The sequence below is a fragment of the Physeter macrocephalus genome, chromosome 1 (genome assembly GCF_002837175.3).
Source record: "Physeter macrocephalus isolate SW-GA chromosome 1, ASM283717v5, whole genome shotgun sequence".
NCBI lineage: Eukaryota > Metazoa > Chordata > Mammalia > Artiodactyla > Physeteridae > Physeter > Physeter macrocephalus.
The window spans coordinates 86,097,283-86,118,679 of NC_041214.2; the positions used below are offsets into that span (position 1 = coordinate 86,097,283).

Genomic DNA, 21,397 nt, shown 5'->3' on the forward strand with positions numbered 1-21,397 from the left:
ACAAAGCAAAATTGACTTTAGCAAACTCCATTAAAAGACAGCCGGGGTCCAAAGCAGTTGGATAAATAGGGTGGCTTTAGGTTCACTTCTAGTTCAGAGATCATGCAGGGGATTGGAATCGGTGCAGAGACCTGTGGAACAATCTGCTTCCCTGAGGCACCCCCTCTTTCAAGTGCTGGGACTTGCACTACCCCTCAGGAGCAACTGGGCAGCTGCAGCTGAGTCACACAGGCTGCCAGGGGCCAGCCAGCAGCAGAGCTGTGTTTCTTGGCATTTCTCCCAGGTCCCCTGGTGGCCAACTTCTGTGGCTGTGCTGGGATTCAGATGTATCTCTGTGCTCCATGGTGAGATACTTCAGTTCACTCAATCAGGATTTATTGATTGCAGCGTTCCTCCCACCTTAGCTCCAAAATAATCCTGAGAGGGGATTTCGGTGCCTGAATCGAGCCCCTCCCACCATACCTCTTACCCTTTGCATGCTTTCAGTTACCTCCTGAAGCAGACGGTTCCCTTCATCTGCAGACCCTAGCCCAGCACACACTGGGCCAGTCTGGAGCAAGTCCTGGTACCTAGAGCACTTTGCTTTGCTCACCCTTGCAATACCAGTGACCTTGCAAACACTTGGTTGATCAAACAGTCCTCTCTCAACTTCCAGCAGAAAACTCAAGTGGGTGACTGGAGGGCAGGACCCAGGTCCCATCAGAACCTGTGATTGTGTCCCAAACCCCCCAAACGCGGGCCCACCCCTCTCTAGGCTTAGCCAGGTCTTACGGAGTGGGGCTTTACTAAGATCCAAACATATTAGCTGTTTGTTAGATGAACTTGTTTGTAGCAGATATTCAGAGTAGGGTTGAATCCAAAGGGAAAGGGAAAAGAGAGGCCAAACTATTTTAGACTATATTTCAAAGCAAGATTGGTTTGTGAACTTTGAATTTTCAGAACAAACTCTGGGTGTGTCCAGGTCTGTCCACAGGGCCCAAGGTCTTAGCTCCATTCTGAGCCGTGGTGCAGACCAGCCAAGCTCCGTGACAGCTCCTGGTTCCTCACTTTCACGGGCGGCCTTGGCAGAAGCTTAAATTCCTGCCATGGCTGTCTCTGCAGGTTGATCCCTGCTCAGTTCCTGACAAAACCTTGACCTTGGGCTATGAGCCGCTGAGTTGGCTCCAGAAAGTGTTACTTATCAGAGGTCAAGTCCACTGGCTTCATAGACCACCTGTGCACCCGGGGTCTGAATATCTCCATGTTGTCTTTGTTCCCTCCAAGGTTTATGTCTTCGGGATCCCACTGTGGAGAAAAGACACAAGAGGTACCTTGGTGGAATAGGCCCTTCCCATCTCTTACAATTTCCCCAACAACAGCTCCAATCCTGGTTCTCATGGCCCAGGCACAGACAAGAACACACAGGTAAGGACAAGTTAACCAGGCCTGTGTTTCTAGAACCTAACAGGGCAAGTATAACTTTAAATCAAGGAATTAATGGACAGCCACCCTGAACAGACCAGCCCTACTTCCCTTCCTACTCTCTGTTCCCCCCTCTTCACCAAGTCCTTCTCTAGTGAGACTCAGTCATGTTCCCTTTATCCTGAGAATTCCCACCTCCCTGCCTAACTCATTCCTGGAAAAGACCAGGCAAACTCAACCCATTCTATATGGCCCAGGTAAGTTCCTCCTCTTCCAAGAAGCCTATCCTGACACCCATTGAGCTCTCCCCGGCTTCTCTATAATGCTTGTACCACTGGTTTGCAGCTGAGCATGGGAAGCCCTGCCCTGGGTGTCCACCTTGTGCTCTCAGGTAGATGACAGAGCTTCTTAGGAGCAGGGCACTGGTCTGCCCTTGCCCCCCACGTGGTATTTCCTCTAAACTTGAGGTCAGCAGATTTGTCAAAAACAAACATTTAAAACCTAATCCAGAGTGGTGGTCGCTGCCAGTGAATATTTCATCACTCTGACTCAGACAAGTATGGGAAATTGAAATGCGCAGGGGTTAAAAAAAAAAAAAAGGTTAAAAGACAAAGAAAATAGGCGAGCACACAAGCACTGATGAAACTGTTTGCAAAATCCTCCTATTGTTCTAAAACGACAGAGAGAGCTTGCTTTCTCTTCTCTGGCTCTTGATTTCTCCATGTGTAAATTGGGGGGCTGAATCAGCAACTAGATCATACGATCTCTCATTTCTGAGTTTCTATGACTGGTGATTCTGAGTCATAAGGTTGCATTTGACAGTAGCAAAAGACCCAGGAAGCAACAAACAAAGGCCACTTAGGATGTGTCAGCCCGGGCCAGACAATCTATTTGGGCAAGAAAATAGAGGCAGGCATGGACATGCACTCCAAGAAAAGTGTTCCACCAGCTACTCAAACCTGAGCAGAATCAAACAGTCCAGTCCTTAGAGGGTCAGGACAAGGTCCTCAAGTCTCACTGAGCCACTGAAAGATAATGCCCACATCCCACTAGTTATAAAACACAAATTGTAGCTTTGTTTCCAACAGAAAGAGAGTCCCGTTCAATTACTGATTTACTGCTCATAACTGAACTGAGTTCTACTACTTGGTCATGAAAAACAGCATCATGTTAAAAAGACCACCTCATCCCCAGTCACCTTGCAGGCCAGGGACTGAGCTGATTTCGTTGGTGCAGCTCAGCCCCTTGTACGTGTCTGGGGCTGTGTCAGGCACATGTGTGCTAATTTCTCATCTACCTGTGGATGCGGACCTGGGGGGACACCTCTAAGCAAATTCCTTCCAGACGTTATCAGAGATCCCAAGTAAAAGAACTGCCCGGCCCCTCAGCCTCCGAGACCCAGCTGCCTAGTAGCGGAAGTGGGGGCCTGTTCCATTCTCTGAGAATGGACAGTGTGCTTTTTGATGAATTCTGTTTTCAAGTGGAGACCCACGTTCTAGATCTCAGTTCTGGACCAGTCTCACCAGGAGGGACCAGGGTGCTCATTAAAAAGACTGATGCTGGGGACCCACCCTAGACCCTATCTGTGGGCTGGGACCTAAGGCTTGGCATTTGAACAAGCTCCTAGGGTGGTTCTTAGCCGCCCTGATGTGTCAGAACCACTGCTCCAGCTCCTAAAATGTCTTCTTAAGAGTTATCCTTGCTACTCCTGACCAATTCCGCTGCCGGCAAACAGAAACAGCCCGCCACTCTGGTCAGGTGCACTCTTTAAAGTGGGTTAAGCCTTCGAAAACAATTTAAGTCTCTTCCTTCTGAATGCCCAGAATAATGTGTTTTAAAATGTCATTTTAAGTAATAAAAACATCATTGGAATCCAGGCATTCAGAGAATTTGAGCAAAAGATAATCTACTCTCTTATCAGAAAAAAAAACGTGGGAGGTGACAGGCACAGGTGGCTCTCATGAATCATGTCACTTGGAGGCGAGGAGGGCATAGAGACAGCAGCCAGCTGCCCAAGTTCTCACAAAGACAACATAGGGGAATGTTGATCTCAACTCCTGCAGCCACTCCCGGCACCACTACCATTAGTGACCTGCTGGGCTTCCTCTTGTTCAAAAACTCTTGTTCCAGGCACGTTTCTTCCTTGGGTTATGCAACTTCTCTGAGCCCCTACTAGGTGGTTTGGACAAAGCAGAAAGAACTCTGAAATGGAGAGCCTGGAAAACACCCTCGACTTTCAGACTCTCCTCTCATTTTCAAATTCTTTTTTTTCCTAGAGGAATTTGGCACGGGCCCAGCCATCCAAGGGGGGCTCACAAAAACAGGAACTGAAATCAAGCCACAGGAAGTCCCTTGCAGAATAAAGAGAGAGCACGATTGTCCATACCTGCTCCGAGTTTAGGGCTTCCCAATACTTCTGCTGCAGAATAAAAAGAGAGATTAAAAAAAAAGTGTTGACTAGATTTTGCCACCATCACAGAACAGAGATCAGCGCCAGCCCCTGTCTGCTCAGTGAGCCAGGAGGCAGGCCCTCCGCTGGTCCGGAGGCAAAGGAACAACTGACTTCAGCAAGCAAAAAGGCAGCAGCTACTAGTGGCTACAACTTAATTAAATGGTCAGTAGGATAATTGTGATAATTATGAAGGGCTACAGGTCCTTGAAAAAATTATCATCTATGCAGATTTTAAAATTACTATTATTAGAAATTATTATTAGGCATAATCATAATAATAAAGATTCCATTTATTAACCACATGGCTGAGATGAGTCAACTCAAACCCATAAAACTAAGAAAGAGAGATGCAAATAAAATTCTCATCTTGAAACTATGGGGTATTTGCTACCAGCCAAGATTCATATTTAAACAGCCTTTACTGGATGGCTGGTTCCACCCCAAGCCTCAAGTATGTCTGGCTCAGGTTCTTGAAGGGTAGTGTCGCCGTCTGCTCTCATTCGTCCAGCATCTCCTGCAGTGCCCAGGACACGTGTGTGTGTGTGTGTGTGTGTGTGTGTGTGAGTGTGTGTGTGTGTGTGTGTGTGTATTCATAAGCTATGAATCTGCAAATGTCTGTTATACTGATCTGTGTATGTCTGTTACACTGAACTGCTGCCAATCTGCACAGTACACAGGATTTGGCTTTATTGTCACATTGAAACAAAGCCCCTACTGTTCAATTCTTTTAAAATTTCCATTTTGAACAACTTCTGTTTGTTTGCTTTTGTTTGCTTTTTCTGAGCTCCTTGAGGGCTGCAGTTTGACTCAACTTTGAGTCTTCAGGACTGGCAGGGCTGGCGGAATGCACTCAGCAAGTCTGTTATGTGAATCTGTATGTGCGTGCGTGTGTGCAGCTGTGTATCTGTTAAGATTATAAAAACTTTATTGAACACCTCTATTTGTCCGCTGATAACTGTGCTAGCCCAGAGATGGGGCTCTGCTCTGGGGCCTGCACAAGTCCCATTCTGGGTCAGAGCTGGAGGTAGGGGTGGAGTCAGGCAGAGAGGTCTGACCCAGGCTGTGCTGACAGACAGAGCTGTGCCCCAAGCTCAGTGGCAGGGCAGCAGACTGGAGGCGGAGGGCAGAGGTCCCACCTTGAAACTGAGGAGGGCAGGGAAGGGGCACCAAAGCTGGGTCCTTGGTCAGTGCCCCCCACAAGAGTTCCCTGCCCCCTGCTGGGTAGGATGTGGTGGCCGCTGCAGGAGGGAGGGCAGGATATGGGGATGTGGGTGGCAGAAATGAAGCTTGACAGTCGTCTCCCCAGTTTCTTCCTCTTCTCTCCCTCTCCCACCCACCCCTTCCAGGTCACATGCTACCAGCCGGGTTCCTATGAATTCCTTCCCCCGTTCCACGGGAGGACAGAATGCACCTAGAAAACCTGAGTCACCACTGACTTCAGCTGTACCATGCCTTTTTCTTTTGAACAACTTTTTAATTATAAGATTTTCAGTCATACACAAAAGCAAAAGAATAGTCTAATGAACACCCGTGGACATATCCTCTTTCACTTGCTCTAGCTCCCCCAATTGTTTATTTGCTGAAGTATTTTAAAGTAAACCATTTCATCTGTAAATACTTCAGTATGTATCTCATAGATAAGGACTTAAAAAATCCTAAGCACAATGCCATTAATACCTAACAAAACTGTGATAATTCCATAGCATTCATCTTTTAATGACATCCTGCTGGGGAGAACATAAACTAAAAAAAAGATTAAATGGAGAACACACAAAATTACTAAAAATGATGTTTCCACACACACTGCAAAAGACGGAAATGTTGATGACGACACAGGTGGAAAAATTTACATAACTTCTGCAAATGTAATAGAAATAAAAAAAGAGATGAAAGAAAATATGCTAAGAATAAGAACATTAATGGAAAAACTGGTGAAACCCAAATAAAGTCTGTACTTTAGTTAATAGTAATGTACTAATGTTAATTTCTCTGTGTTGACAAATGCAGCATGGTGGTGCAAGATGTTAACATTAGAGGGAATTGGGTGAAGGTATACAGGAACTCTCTGTCCTACCTTTGCAACTTTTCTGTAAATCTAAAATTATTCCAAAAGAAAAAGTGTATTTAAAGACAAGCAAACAAATAAAGAAGTTTAAGGGTCCTCCAACTGAATTTGCAATGAAACCTTGAAACCTCCTTTCCAAAATCTTCAGCATCACAAGCAATCTAAAATTTCAGAAGAGTACCCTCTAGTGGAAGTAGTAGCCAGGATTTCTTTTTTAAGTTACTTTCTAAACCAATGATAAAGTGCCTAAGGAATACAATTAACCCAAATCTTTGTAACTGAGGTCTCTCTCCACCCCCCACAAAGAAGTAAAAATAAAGAAACATTTTTGTAGTCTTTTCCCTGTTTCAAGAAAAAAATTTGTTCATTTTTGTATAGAAATTTTTTCAAAACCCAAAATAAAGATTGCCCAGAATTCTATCCCTAAAAGAGGGCCTCTATGAACAGTTATTGAAGAGCCCTCTGAAATACACACACACACACACACACACACACACACACACACACACACCCACACCCCAAATTATGCAAATGGCTTTTCTCTCTTAAAATATAGTGAGCATTTCCACATATCCTTGAATTGTCTTTAGGACCACAATTCCATCATCTCCGTGAACCACAGCATGTAGGGTTTCAATTCACCTCATTTCTAAAAGCACACTTTTTCGTGCTTCTGAAACCAAGAAGCAACCTATAGGCCCTGTCCACAGGACATGTGGTTAAGTTCTCCTTTGTTCCTGAAGACTCTGAGGTGTGTCTCAGCCACTGAGGAAACAGGGTCACTTTCTAGGACTGGGAGTTGGATGGGCCCTCAGAGACCACTTGTTCAACTCCCTCCTCTGACATCTGGGGAGAAGTGACTTCCCCAAGATGGCGGAGGTGAAATGGTGTTGGACTCAGGACCCATTATAAAGGTTTTTTGTTTTTTCTGATCATAAAGTTTGAGACTGGCCAGATACACGCCAGCTACAGTTCCATGTTAGATTTCATCAAGTAGATTTCCTTTTTGATTTTCCTAGTACCTTACAGGCTTTTAAACCTTAACACCATACACTTCAAAAATCTCATCCTTTCCATTTCTTTAGTTAGTTAATAATTAAGCAGTTCTATAGCACTTACTCTGGATCAAGCACGGTTTCACCTCCCATACTTTCTTTCCTCCTCTCTACCAGCCCAAACTCCCCACTCAGCTCTTCCTTCCTGGGCTGTCATGAGGAAAATGGGATGTGAGGAAAAATGGATCACAGGCCGTGGAGTGCTGTATGCCAGGCCCATGGTGAACTGGATCAGTGAGAGAGAAGTTCTGACCCACGCTGAGCTGGTTTCCCTTATAAAGATGACAGTTTCACTGCAGGGACATCCCAAGGTTGGGATGAAGGGGAAGCCGAGATGAAGCCCTATGTATTACAACAGTGGGCAGCAAGGGTTGGGAAGTGAGCACCTCTGAACTCCACTCACAAGGAGATGCAAATACTGTATTTAGGCCAAACTCCAAGACCACCAGTCGGAAAGGCCTCGGCAACCTTGGCTCCAGTTCCTGATTTTTTAAAAATTATTTTTTCCCATTAAAACAGGAGATATAATTGACATAAAACATTGTATGTTCCCGATTTTTTTGGAAGAAATTTTGCTGTTCATGTGCTGCTCAGAACCGAAGAAGTGGCCCAGGGAAGGGCGGGAAATGGCCATGATCATGTTGGATTCAGGAGCAGGGCTGCTGCAGATAACACAGGATACGCCGTGAAATCTGAATTTCAGATAACAGATAATGTTTTAGTATAGGTGTGTTGTTCTGAAATTCAAATTCACTGGCCTCTTGTATTTTTTGCCTGTTAAATCTAGCAACCCTACTCAAGAACACAGGGAAGGCTTCCCGGAGGAAGCAGGATTTAGCCAGGGCCTTGAAGGGCAGGAGAAGACAGATGAGCAAAGGAACCCAGAGAAGGGAAAGCTGGCTGGATGTGCAGAGGAAAACCTGGAGAGTTAGCCCAGAACCAGACAATGAAATGTCCTAGAGGTCAGGCTCAGGGGTCTGGACATAAACTGTAAGCAGTAAGGAGCCACAGAGGGCCTTCGAGCAGGAAGGCCATGGGGCTGATTGAGAAGATCTTGGGTAGGACAGCACTGAAAGGAGGGGAGATGGAGGCAGGAGCTCAGTCAGGAGCTCTTCCCTGGATTTCAGGCAGCGTGATGGAAATGCTTCTAGAGACTGCGGAGGCCAGAAGAGGTTTTCTGAGCGGCACCCAGGCAGACACAGCAGCCCATTTTGCTGGTGGTTGACCCTGCTGTTTTCCTGATGGAAGCCTTTCCACTTCTAAGAATTGACTCAGTGTAATTAACCTCCACCTAACTCCCCCAGTACACTTTCTCACTTAAGGTCACTTGCTAAATGGGACCTGAAAGATGGCCCAGTTCAAAGCTCAGCATCTGCGGGAACAGTGCTCTGGCAGAGCCTCGCCAGCTCCCTGAGCTCATTATCTCCACTTACAGAGCAAGTCCAGAGAAATGAACGGCATCGCCTGGTTCAAAGGCTCTCAGGGCCAGCGTAGGTGTCCGAGCCCACTTGCAGCCCGTTGTCCACTGCACTGCATCTAGCACCATCGGCAGGCTTGCAGGGCCCCAGCAGCACCCCCATTTGGTCCTCAGAATCACTCCGTAATGTAAGTAGGGCAGGTCTCCTGATTCCCATTTACAGAGGGAGAAACTAAAACCCAAGAAGTCCAGGGCAGAACCAAGGCCACCTGGCAGGCCAGCGAGAGCCTGGACAAGCCAGTGTCCACCCGACCCCTGGTCAGCCCTCTCTCTCCTGCTCAGCCCCGTTGCCCTGGGGGGCCCAGTACGGTCTTTCCTTACCCCCAGGGGAACTAGCTGACGACTGTCGACACATTTCCAGACGCACCATCTCTCACTGCTGCAGAGCACATAGGGGCACACAGATCTGTGCAGGGCAGATACCATGCCCTGAACTTAATTTCTGGTCTTTGGGACCTATTAGAAATTTCTGGCCTCTTTCTTCATACTTATATGTATTTACTTCTAAAATTAGCACATTTAGAGTCAGTGTGTGTGTGTGTGTGTGTGTGTGTGTGTGTGTGTATTCTTTTTATTAACTAATTAATTGTTTTTTCCTTGAAAGAATGATTTGGCTTTAAGAATGACAAACATCCAAGGGACTCTGTCCTGGTCTGCTGGTGCTGGAAGCAGGGTCTGGAGAGGGAACAAGCAGTCCTGGTTGTCAAGAGCCTTAGGCACAGAATTAGCAGGACATGGGGGCCTGGGACGAGAGCCTCTTCAGACAGCAATCCGGTGTCTGGTGTTTGGCTCTGTACACACACACACACACACACACACACACACACACACACACACTCACACACTCAGCCAGCTCCAGGTACGTTTGGCTCTGTACACACACACACACACACACACACACACACACACACACACACACACACACACACATTCACTCACACACACGCACACACTGAGCCAGCTCCAGGTACAGTCATTCTCAACATGCAGACTTTCTTCTGTTGACAGAAACAGCCTCCTTGCAGAATTCCTACAAAGCTTCAATGGCATTGCTAGGAAGCACAGAAGGAAAAAAATGACTAAACACAAAGCTGGACTCAATCTTTTCCTGCATCCCAGAGGCTAGGAGGAAAAAAAAAACCTTTAAAAGGCACAGGAGCAGTCTCAACACTGAGGGAATGTCGACCCTGTGCTCATAAAACAGGTGCTGGCTGCCCCGGCAAGTGAGCGGGACGCTCCGGAAAGCCCTGCTCCCGCTGGACCCTGGGCCCTCACCCGCAGACCATGAGCCAGCGACCCTTCCTCCACAGATGTTCAGAACGCCCTCCGACGGCTGTGTCAGGAGCCAGGCTGCCTGGTTTCGAGTGGCTGAGTGAGTGGGTGCACAGTCTCCGTGGAGTGTGCCCTGTCTTGTGGAGACGTCCAGAAATCCGCACAGCCCACGCAAATGGCCTGTCTACAGAGTCATGGGTCACATTCAGGCTCCGTTGCCATTTGTCTGGTGCCCTGACCAGCCCATCCGGTGGACACTTGAGAAAAGGTGAAAATGACCCAGTTCTCCCTCCACGCAAGCTCCCATGCCTTATCTGTCTCTGCTTCACCTCTTTTCAGGGGTGTTCTGCCTCACTGGAACTCCTTGTAAATCCCAATGTTTTATCCTGTCTATTAGACAGGACCCTGTCTGAGAACACAGGTAGCGCATAGGTGAGTGGAGAGAGTCCTGTGGAGAGAGTTTTCTCATCTGTAAAATGGGAATGATAGATATGAAACTCGGCCCTGGGTAGTTCCTGCCAAGGCGGTGGGGTGTAGTGGGTAACAACAGGGTTTCAGAGCCAGACAGAGCTGGGTTCAAATGCCCAGGTCTGCCGATTATAACGATGACAATGATGATTAGTGATGATGTTTTCTTGGGCAGGTTACTTAAACTCACTGAATCCCAGGCTCCTCTTCTGGGAAACAAGAATATTTAAAGGTACTTGCCTCAGGGCTGTTAGGAGGACTATACCAAACAGTGCTTGTAAAGTACAGAACACACCACGCCTGCCTCATGACACACACGCAGTCACTGTGAGCAATGAATTTAAAAACGCGTAGTGAGCTGAGTGCTGTGGATACAGTGTATGTCGTGTTGAGGGACCTCTCTTCTCTCCACCTCCCCCAGCACGGCAGGAAGTAGGTCTTCAAACCTGTGGGTATGTGCCCCAAGGACATGGACACAAAAGCACCCTCTGAGAGGTAAGTCACAAAGTCGTAAAGGACCACAGAGGTGACAAACACAACACCTTAGCGACAAAGAGTGCCTCCCAGGCCCCCAGAGTGGGAGCGCACAAGCGTTCACTTACAGACCCGCGGGTCAAGCAGAAGCCCAGCTGGCTGGCCAAAGACACAGACGACTGTAGCCAGAGAGTACAGACAGATGCCCTGGGTGTCTCAGCCCAGTGTTAGGAAATATCTGAACTGTGCAATCCATCCTGGGAGTAAGAGGAGTCACAAACCAGAAGAGGTGATGACCTGGGGCCTGGCTTCAGTCCCTTGGGGGTGTGGTCTGGAGGAACAAGGTCATGGTCAGACTGTGACCAATCTACCAAGTACCTCCCACCGCATGTGGTGGGTCAGGCCAGCCCCCCTGCCCTCATGCATTTTTCTTTCAAATCCCCCCCCAAGAACATGTTTGCTGAATTAGTGACCCAAACAGGTGGGTGAAATGCAGTGTCACACTCGTCGGCTAAAAGACACTCTCTTGCTCCCCTTCAGCCATCAAGGAGCCAGAACTTTTAAGGAATATTGCTCTGAAAAACTGGGGAGCCCACCCAATCCCACCACCCTGAGGCAGCTGATGGTTGACAGGCTTGTGGCTTAACTTTAATTTTCTCCTTTACATCTTCCAGAATTTCTACAATAAACATGTATTACTTTTAAGCAGAGAATATATAGCTTACCAGAAGGCCGGATGGGCCACAAGCCTGACAAGCTACACTGTCCCCTGCTCACATTTCCTCAGTGTCTGTTTTTAGTGAGATTCTAAGTAACTTCTGATCGGGACTCAGCGCTTTGTCACGCGTAGCGTATGGGCGTTTTGGGGAATGAAGTAGGAGGCTGTGCTGGGGGTTCTGGAGGGGGTGGGTGGGGTAGATGGGGGCACCTGGGCTTCTAAAAATATACCCCTTGTTTAACAAGGGCAAAAGCATTCATCTCCATTTGCCTCATGTATGAGCACGACCCTGTGCCCTTGGAATTTAAAAGGAAAGAGCTAATAGAGGAGAGGGAGAAAAAGGACTGCAAAACACAGAAATGGCCCAAAACAGCCACAGAGACAAATTTCTGAATTTTTCAAGGTCACTGTCCAATCCTTAGCTCAGTTGAGGGTTCTCATAGAGCGAGCTTGCTTCCCGCCCTCCCCAAGCCCCCTCCCCCCATCTCACCAACTCAACTGTCCCTTTCCCTCACTGAACACACTCTCCCTCTCTCCCCTTAGCCTTAGACTCTGCCCGGACTGCTGGCTCCGGGCTGCCAAGCCATGCGCCTTGCGTTGTCCGACACATTCTGAGACCAGATCCAAGAAATAAACAGCACCAAATGAAAGACTCGGGGATACACGGACCCCAAATGGTCCTTGGTCTGGAGCAGAATTTCTCCCTCAAAACCCACCTCTCAATGACCAGCTGTGTGTGTTCCAGGATCAAGAGATAAAGATGAGGGCAGCCCAGGCCCCTAGACCTAAAAGCCTGTGCACAGCCTGGCCGGGGAGACAGTTCCCTGCAGCCCTCAGGCTACATGGCAAACAACAGCAGGGGTGGAAGAGAGGTGTATGCTCTGGACACCCAAGGGAAGGAGGCTTTAATCTCTGGTGTGTACGTGGAGGGGAGGGGAGTTCACACAGCAGGTGGCATCTGGGTAGGATTCTGACACACGGCAATTGGGCCATAGGAAATCCCAGGAAGGTCCAGAGCCCTGGGGATGAGGGAAGAGTCCACGGCCAAGGAGGACATGTAGGTGAGGGCAGGGGAGGGGCACGAGGCTGGGGCAGGTGTGCAAGGCCTGAACCCCACACTAAGGGATCTGGACTCTACCCCGCAGATCAGGGGCTCTAAGTCGTTCGGATTTCAGGGTCCACTACGAGTTGAACGAATCTGGGGGACTGACTCAGGACAGATGATTGATTATTTTGCCAAATAAGGCCATTAAGACCAACACCAAACCCTCAACACCAACTTAGCATTTCCTGTTATCGTCAATTCATAAAAAGGGCATTTAAATATCAAAAGAGTGGGAGACCCCAACAAACCCAGAATGAAGGGCGGCCCCTCCCCCTGCTGGTACCACCTGTCCACTATGCTGTCCTTGTTCTCACTTGCCACAGACAAAGGGAAACTTCCTCCTGACCAGGGCTGGGAGCCACAGCTGTGGGGCTGAGAGTGACAGGACCGTAGACCTGGAGTTACACCCATTTCCGGTATCCAAAATGTGATGTGTTTTGTTCAAAGATCCAAAAATTCAAAGTGAGGCAAAGCTTATGAAAGTGCCAGGCACGATGCCCACTGAGGGCCCCTGTGTATGACCCTGACAGCACCACAGGGAGCAGCCTGGTGCTCCTTGGCAGGGAAGAAAGCCTTCCATGGTCAAATGGGTTTGGGAAACACCAAGACTCTTTAAAAAGTTTGTTAGTCAGCATTTATTTCTGTAAGACTTGAATGTGCCCCGTGATTCAGCGTGCAGTGTTTCCATGACTCATTTGACTGCGGAAAGTCCTCCTCAGCGCGGACAGCGTGCGAAAGTCCTCGGGCAGATGCTTATTCACTAGTGAGCGGGCATGAGGCTGGCGTGGGCCGAGGAGAACAGAGCAGTGCAGGCACCACAGAGGCACCGGCAAGCACGGGTGAAGGAGGACCCGTGCACCTGCCGGCGGACACAGCACCTACCTCGAGGTCAGAGTTGATGGAGGAGACCTGGGAGGAGCTACTGGAGGACACGCGCGCCCGGATGACCTGAACCGGAGGGTACGAGGGGGGCTCCTGCAGGGACGTGGCTCCCGTGCTTGTCTGTCCATCTCCAGGCAGCCTGGTGGTACTGCAGCTTGCCTGCAAGGTGTGCGGGGAAGGGCAGGCGGGAGACTTGGTTGGCACCTTTGTTTTTTGCACTGTCAGAGCATCCATGTGCTTCAGCATTCAAAAGGCACGAAAGGACGCAGCCGCCTCCACCCTCCTCCTGCAGCCACCCAGCTCCTCCTCAGAGGCTGCCGGCCCTCCTTTGTGTGTCCTTCCCAAGAGTCTGTGCACACACGAGCAAATGCATGTACATATTTCCCCCATTTCCACTAACGGGAGTACACTCTATACTCTCTTATGCATCTTGCTTTATTTCACTTAACAACATGCCTTAGAAATAGTTTTATAGCAGATTTTTTTTTTGGTAGCATTGTACAGAGGTCCACAATCTATTTAAACCAGCCCCTTGCTGATGGACGTTTAGGATATTCCCAGTCTCTTGCTTTTACAATCAATCCTGGCTGCAGTAAATTATATTGTACAATTAAAAATTTCAGTATATAAAGGATAAATTCTTAGAAGTGGAATTGCTGGATCAAAGGGTATGAGCGCTTGTAATTTGGATAGCGCTTGCCAAAAGTGTGCTCCATAGAGGCTTAACCAACGCACCCGCTGGCAGCCTATGAGAGTGAGTTGGGAAGGGTTAAGGGAGGAAGAAACTTGTGAGATTACCTGTCTGTCTGTCTGTCCATCTATCTCAGAAGAGAGCTTCGTCCCACAGGCCTCACAGGGGTTTCCCCAGAGATCCTCAAGGCTCTGGGCTGGGCTCTCAGAGCCGGGCAGTCATCCCACTGACACAGCACAGGGGGAATAACCCGCCTTCTGGACCGTATCTTCCACCAACTAACCATAGGACCTCGGCAAAAAACTTATCCTCCTGAGTCTCAGTTTCCTAATCTATAGAAGGGGCTGGTAACCCCTGCCTTGCTTCCTTTGAACCGGTGTCACAGGGCTCAGGTTTAGTAAACGTCCTGGACACATGAGAAGAACAGCTGCTTGTACTGGTGCCCAAATCATGCAGGGCTCCAGCCCTGGATGGGTCAAGGGCACAGCTGGCTGGAAGGGAGGAAAGTCCACAAAGGAGACAAAGACAGCTTTCTGGGTGGGAGAGGGGGGAGGCGGGGCAGCAGAGGCCTCCCAGGCCACAACAAAGGAAAGAATCTATAAATTCCTCAGGTCTGACCACACCTGAGTCAACAGATAAAATGGAGTTTTCAAATGCTGCAAGCTGTTGACTCCTAGGACCCCACGCCCTCGGCCTCCTAGGCTCAGCCTGACCCCAGCTGCATCTCCTGGAAAATCTCTCCTTGACCAGTGCTCCGGAGGGGACGTTGGCAAGAATGAGCACCACTCTGGCTCTTTTGCCCACTTCGTGATGGTAGTTCAAACAGGACGTGTATCAAGGCACATGGCAACCGGGTACCAATATCACCACAACATGCCCATCGGGACATTCTCATGAAAAAAAGAAAATAATTTGCTAATGCAGCAGGCATGAAATGGTGGCATGAAATGGCAGCCTAAAAAGCATGTCCTCTCTATAAAAGCTCAGGTGCCAGAGTCAGGCAGGATTAGTCTGAAACCTATTTCTGTGATTTTCTAACTATGGGATCTTGGGCAAGTGAGTTAACCCTCCCTGTGCCTCATTTTAAAAGAATAAAAAAATGATTAACTGTTAATAAATGACAATAGAAATAATAATAGTATCTACCTCAGGTTGTTATAAGAATCTGCGTTGCTAATAATTGTAAAAAACATTTATCAAGCGCTTACTTGGTGTCAGCCATCATGCCGAGTAAGAAGCAGCATAGCATTTTGGTCAAAGGCACAGACTCGGCAGAGACAGGTCTGCATCCTGGTTCTACCACCAACAAACCGTGTGACCCTGAGCAAGTTGCTTAACCTCTCTGGGCCCCATTTTCCTTCTCTGTAAAATGAGCATAATACCTCAAGGGTTGGCTGTTGGATTAAATGAGTTGATCTATGTAAAGCACTTAGACCAGTACTCCAAGCACTGTGACCAGTACGTACAATAAGCATCATGGAAGTGTTGGATGTTATTATTTACTCAGAGCCTGGCAAGTAGTTAGCCCTCAGTAAACAGACCAGCAGGCGAATGATGACCCTAGAGCCCAGTGAGGCGGCTTCTGCCCCGGCTAGAGGGCGGGGCTCCTGGCTCCCTGCTGGGAGCTGTCTTGGAGGCAACTCTCGCCCTCTGGTGGACACAGAAGGAAGAGGCCGAGTGGAAGTATTCGCTCAAAAATGTGCTGGCCGGCCTCAGTGGAGGAGAACGGAAGAGGAACACAGTCTTCTCTCAAGGAGTCTACTCTCCAGCGGGCATCCACTCAAGATTCAGGTACTGGAAGGGTTCAAGTGAATGCAACTTCTTCTGCACTATTATTTTTCACAAGTTCCACGATTTAAAAATTTCTAGTGCAAAGCGCTGGCCAGATGCTGCCAGGGCTCCCTGTGCTTTCCCCAGGGTTTCCCATCACCCACCCACCCACCCACCCTCTGGACAGAAGAAGAGCTTAATGGCCGAAGTGGGCTCTTAATCGTGAAAGCGTGCTCCAAACCTCCCAGAACTTCACTTACGTCACATACAGTTTATTTACACCCACTTTCCAAGGAACAACAACAAAGAGTAAAACCTCTCTCTCAGACCCAAAGTCTGAGCGTCAGCACGTCCCAGGGGCAGCTCAGCGGGGCGGCTATCACTGCACTCTGCGTTTCAAACACACCTGTACGGAGAGCCCGTGACCTGACGCACCAGGGTTTTGGCAAACAAGACAGAAGGAGACAAAGTTTATATCCCAGCAGGAAACAGAAAACAAACAAAAGTAAAAGATCAAGATAAGTGCTTTGCAGAGCATTTCAAAAGGTAATAAAATAAACAGCAGAGGGGTGGAAGCAACTTTTGAATGAGTGGTGGGGGAAGGAGAAGGTGACATTTTTACTGAAATCGGAAAGACAAGAAAGAAGCATCCATGCAAAAAATCAGGAGGAAGAGCATGTAGGCAGAGGAACGGAGAGAAATTCTGTGCAGCCAGAGAAGTGAAGAGGGGAGAATAGGAGGCAGTGAGGGAGGGGGAAAGTGCGGGGCTGTGTCAGGAGATTAGATTTTATTCTGTGTGAAATGGGAAGCCAGAGGAGTGTTTCAAACCAAAGAGGAACAAGATGTCATTTAGATTTGTAAGAGACCCTTCTGGATACTGGTTGTAAATGGAGGGGGTGGGACAAGAATAGCAGTGAGAGGAAAACCAGTTAGGAGGCTCCTGGACCTACTTGTTTTTCTCTTTCTTTATTGAAGTATAGTTGATTTACAATATTGTGTTAGTTTCAGGTGTACAGCAAAGTGATTCATTTCTACATATTTATATGAATATACCTATGTTCTTTTTTTCCAATTCTTTTCTATTACAGCTTATTACAAGATATTGAATATAGTTCCCTGTGCTATACAGTAAAACCTTGTCATTTGCCTATTTTATATATGGTTGTGTGCATCTGTTAATCTCATACTTCCAATTTATCCCTCCCCCTACCCTTCCACTTTGGTAACCATAAGTTTGTCTTCTACGTCTGTGAGTCTGTTTCTGTTTTGTAAATAAGTTCATTTGTAATTTTGGGGGGTAATATTTTTTAGATTCCACATGTAAGTGATATCATATGATATTTGTCTTTCTCTGTCTCACTTACTTCCCTCAGTATGATAATCTCTAGGTTGGACCTACTTTAAAAGAAGTATTTGCAAGACTCACAAATGGGTGATATGGGCACGGGCGTATAGTGAGGGAAAGAGAGGAATCTGAGTTTGACCCGCTGCACGGACAGTGGTGTCGCTTACTGACATGAGGAAGATGGGGCGAGGAGCCGGTCTGGACATGGAAATCCAGAATTCTGTATTGGACACGGCACGTGTGAGATGCCACATGGTGACGATGAAGAGGGAGGATGAAGAGGTAGTGGGGCAGCCAAGACTGGAACTGAAGGAGAGGAAAAGGATGGAGACACAGGCCAGGGAAATCAGCCAGAGCTGGCAGGTAGGGCTATGGGACTGGAAGAGTGTACCCAGAGAAGGGAGCCCTCCTGAGGCGGAGCTGGGGTACTGCAACCTTGAAGTCCGCTCACCAGGAGGAGCCCGCAGAGGTGAGGGTGGCGGAAAAACCAGGACAGGGAGGGGCCCAGAAATCAGAAGAAGCCGGCGGCCAAACAAGTTGAACCTCAACTGGACAGAAATGACCCCGGGATTTAGCAACTGGGAGGTCGCTGTAGCCTCGACAGGAACGACTTAGTGGGCTGTGGGACATGGAGTGGGCTTCTTGTCGCCTCTTTCCCTCCAACCCTCCTCCTCCTGAAGGCCCCCCCGCCGTGCAGAACCCTGGGAGTCATCTGGAGCACACGGTCCTCCTCACCACCACATCCTCACTGCCCCCACTGCTCTACCTGCCGACTCCACTGCAGCTCTGCTTCTCCATCGGCTGCAGCCTTGGTTCAGGCCACACCATGTCTTTCCTGGACTTACAGCTGTCCCTCACTGACCCCCTTGCTTCTAGTCTCCACTCCCTAGTCTGCCCCCCAACACTGCCTGAGTGACGGCTCTAAAATGCACGTCTGACCCTGAGTCTCTAGTCCTGAAGCCTCCTGGACTCCCGTCACCCTCCAAGGATAGTCAGCTCCCGCAGTGTGAAGATCTCACCCTTACCTCGCCTCCACCCTTTCATCTCCGAGCTCCCTTCATCTGACCGCCACCGCCCACTCCCCACCAAGGCCTCCGAGAGTTCCTTCCTCTTTTTACAGGCTTTCCTGCCTCATTCCGCCCCTCCTGCAGCTAAAGTGTCACTTCCTCCAGGAAGCCTTCCAGGACTACCTCCCACCCTTCTGGACACCCAGCTGTGGCCCACAGCCACTTACCTGCTGCACAGGCTCGATGGTCAGCTCCAGGTAGTGGCTGATGGCTGCCATCCTCTTGAGGGGCTTGCAGTACGGTAGCGTGGTGAGAGGCACCCAGTCCGAATTCTTTCAAGCGGGGATGAGGAGACAGAAAGGGGGATTCTTAAAGTCAGGAGACCTTTTCTAAAAACAGGATCCCAGTTTCTTCAAAAGAACCCCTACAGTATTTTTTTCTGTTCTTTTATGGCACATCTCACTTTCTGCTTCCTGTAAGATGTATCTTATCTGTCTCTTTGAGGTCACAGTAGGTGGGTGGGTCCCAAACTTTGCTGCACCGTGGAATCACCTGGGCTTCTTAAAAAACCAAACAACTGAAGTTTAGCTCTCACCCCCCCACCACGCCCCACACCAGACATTCTGATTTAATTGGTATGGATGTGACTTGCAGAGTTTAAAAGACCCCCAGATAATTCTAAAGTATGGCAAAGTTTGGGAATCATTGGAGTGGGTGCTAAATAAATGCTTTTGTAAAGCAGTGGTTCTTGAACTTTACTGTGTACCAGAAGCACCCAGGGGACTTACAAAAACACCCCGAGTTTTGGATTTGGTAGAGCTGGGTGGAGCCCTAGAATTTGCATTTCTAACAAGCTTCCAGGCAGTGCTGGTCCGGGGACCACACTTTGAGAACCACTGATGGAAAGACTGCTGAAGAGATTACAAAGGCTCCACTTCCTCTCTTCAAAATACTAAACACACGGGGCTCTCTTTAAATACCTTAGCTCCCCATTGGGATATAATTTTGTAACAGTTTCTAGAATGGAATGAAAATAACTTCCCACTAGAGCCTTCTTGGGAACTTGGATCTTTGGTCTAAGCATCTGTATCTCCCCTTTTACCTTGGTCATGCCCACACTATCTTCTACTTCATTAACTCAGTCAGATTACACTGTTAAACCTAGAAAATTCGGAGAAGGGGACCCGGTTCACTCACACGGAGCCTCATTTCTACTCTGAAAGAAATGAAGGTAGTGAGGAGCCCAGGTAGTAGGCGAGATTTTTTTTTCCTCAAAAAATGATCTTAGAAAAGGGGGAGCTGCTTTATGTTCAACTCTTTACAAGCTCTCTTATTATTATGAGGCACTTTCTCAATTATTTGCAACCAAGGACTTTTGACAAAGAAAAAATTGCCTCAGCATCGTTCTGCTTACTTAGAGGGGTCACCTGATTAAATCAGCAAAAGACAGAGACAGACACATTTACTGGTATGACATAATTGTAAAGGGTGGATGTTATTTGTAAACAGCACTTTAAAAAATCAGCTTTTTAGTAATATCAACTTTAAAAAAAAAGCTGTGTTAGTGGTGGCGATGCTGTGGATGTCAGATGCATGCAAAAGTGGGAACTTAAAGTTTTCACGAAATGAGGGCAGAAAGCACATTACTTCTAAACTAACGTATTAATTTATATAGTATGTGAACTTAAATAGATATATGTAAATTACCAAATAGCATAGAGATATGTAAATTACCAAATAGCATAATAGCAAACTTAAAAAAAAATATATTTTGTACTTGGGAAAACAGAGGATCCTATTTATTCAGGGCATTGCGCGTAACAGTAGTTTTTTAAAGTGACCAACTGGCCAAGCTCATGGGGACCCCCAGGATTCCCAGGCCCGGCCCTGGTGAGGCTCGCTGCCTCTGCCCATGCTGTGCACAAACACCGGGGGGCCCCCGTCCAGCTGTGAGACCTTGCCTCGGTCCTTGCCTCCTGGTTTTCTTCCTCCTTCTCTGCACAGGTCAAAAGGGCTTGGGTGTCGGCATTCTCTCTGGCTTCAGAGGCAAACCCCAAGGCGTGCCTCATCTTGCTCTTCATCACGCAGGAAAGGAAAATGATCTGAGAAGTGAAGTTAAGGTCCACGGAGGCGGAGGACTTCAGCCACCGGTGATGCCTTCACCTCTGCATCCCGAGGGCTCCACCCTGGGCTGGTTCCTTACCTCCCCGGGATCATCCTGCCGGGTCGGCCCCAGAACAGATACAGCTCATCTGAGGACAGAGCCAGGTCCGACACTCCCTAGTTCTTGTCCCCCTGAGGACCCAGTACCCAGCCTGATGCTGCCTCTAACAAGCACTTAGTAGATACTTGTTACCCAAAAGGATTTTGAAAACCATTTTCCCTGGCTTACAGGGACAGTACACATAGCGGGTTGAATAGTGTCCTCCCAAAATTCATATCCACTTGGAACCTCAGAATGTGATCTTATTTGGAAACAGGGTCTTTGCTGATATAATTAGTTAAGATGAGGTGGTAGTGGATTAGAGTGGATAAGGTAAGTCCTGTGGCAGGAACCTCACAGGAAGAAGAGAAGTAATGCAGAGATACACAAAGGGAAAAAGGCCAGGTGAAGATGGAGGCAGAAATTAAAATTATGCTGCCAGCTCAATATCACAAAACAAACAACCCAATCCCGAAATGGACAGAAGCCCTAAATAGACATTTCTCCAAAGAAGATATACAGATGGACAACAAACATATGAAAGGATGCTCAACATCACTAATCATTAGAGAAATGAAAAATCAAAACCACAATGAGGTATCACCTTGCACCAGTCAGGATGGCCATCATCAAAAAGTCTACAAACAGTAAATGCTGAAGAGGGTGTGGAGAAAAGGGAACCCTCTTGCACTGTTGGTGGGAATGTAAATTGATACAGCCACTATGGAGAACAGCATGGAAGGTCCTTAAAAAACTAAAACTAGAACTACCATACCACCCAGCAATCCCACTACGGGTCAAATACCCTGAGAAAACCATAATTCAAAAAGAGTCATGTACCACAATGTTCATTGCAGCTCTATTTACAATAGCCAGGACATGGAAGCAACCTAAACGTCCATCTACAGATGAATGGATAAAGAAGATGTGGCACATATATACAATGGAATATTACTCAGCCATAAAAAGAAACGAAACTGAGTTATCTGTAGTGAGGTGGATGGACCTAGAG

General features: G+C 47.9%; 1 protein-coding gene across 2 annotated transcripts in view; it reads right to left on the bottom strand.

The window, feature by feature from the left end:
• Positions 1-362: 362 nt before the first annotated feature.
• Positions 363-21,397, bottom strand: part of TMEM44 (transmembrane protein 44) — a 34,272-nt gene continuing 13,237 nt past the window's right edge. Inside the window, exons 7-11 of one of the 2 annotated variants that reach the window (XM_007118926.1) lie at positions 20,144-20,284; positions 18,410-18,514; positions 13,370-13,528; positions 3,788-3,820; positions 363-1,284 (exon numbers count right to left, since the gene is read on the bottom strand). In XM_007118926.1, the coding sequence (XP_007118988.1) occupies positions 1,174-1,284; positions 3,788-3,820; positions 13,370-13,528; positions 18,410-18,514; positions 20,144-20,284 (549 nt within the window). In that variant the 3' untranslated portion in view covers positions 363-1,173. The remainder of the gene's footprint in view (positions 1,285-3,787; positions 3,821-13,369; positions 13,529-18,409; positions 18,515-20,143; positions 20,285-21,397) is intronic. The other variant, XM_028492485.1, reaches the window with a different exon arrangement.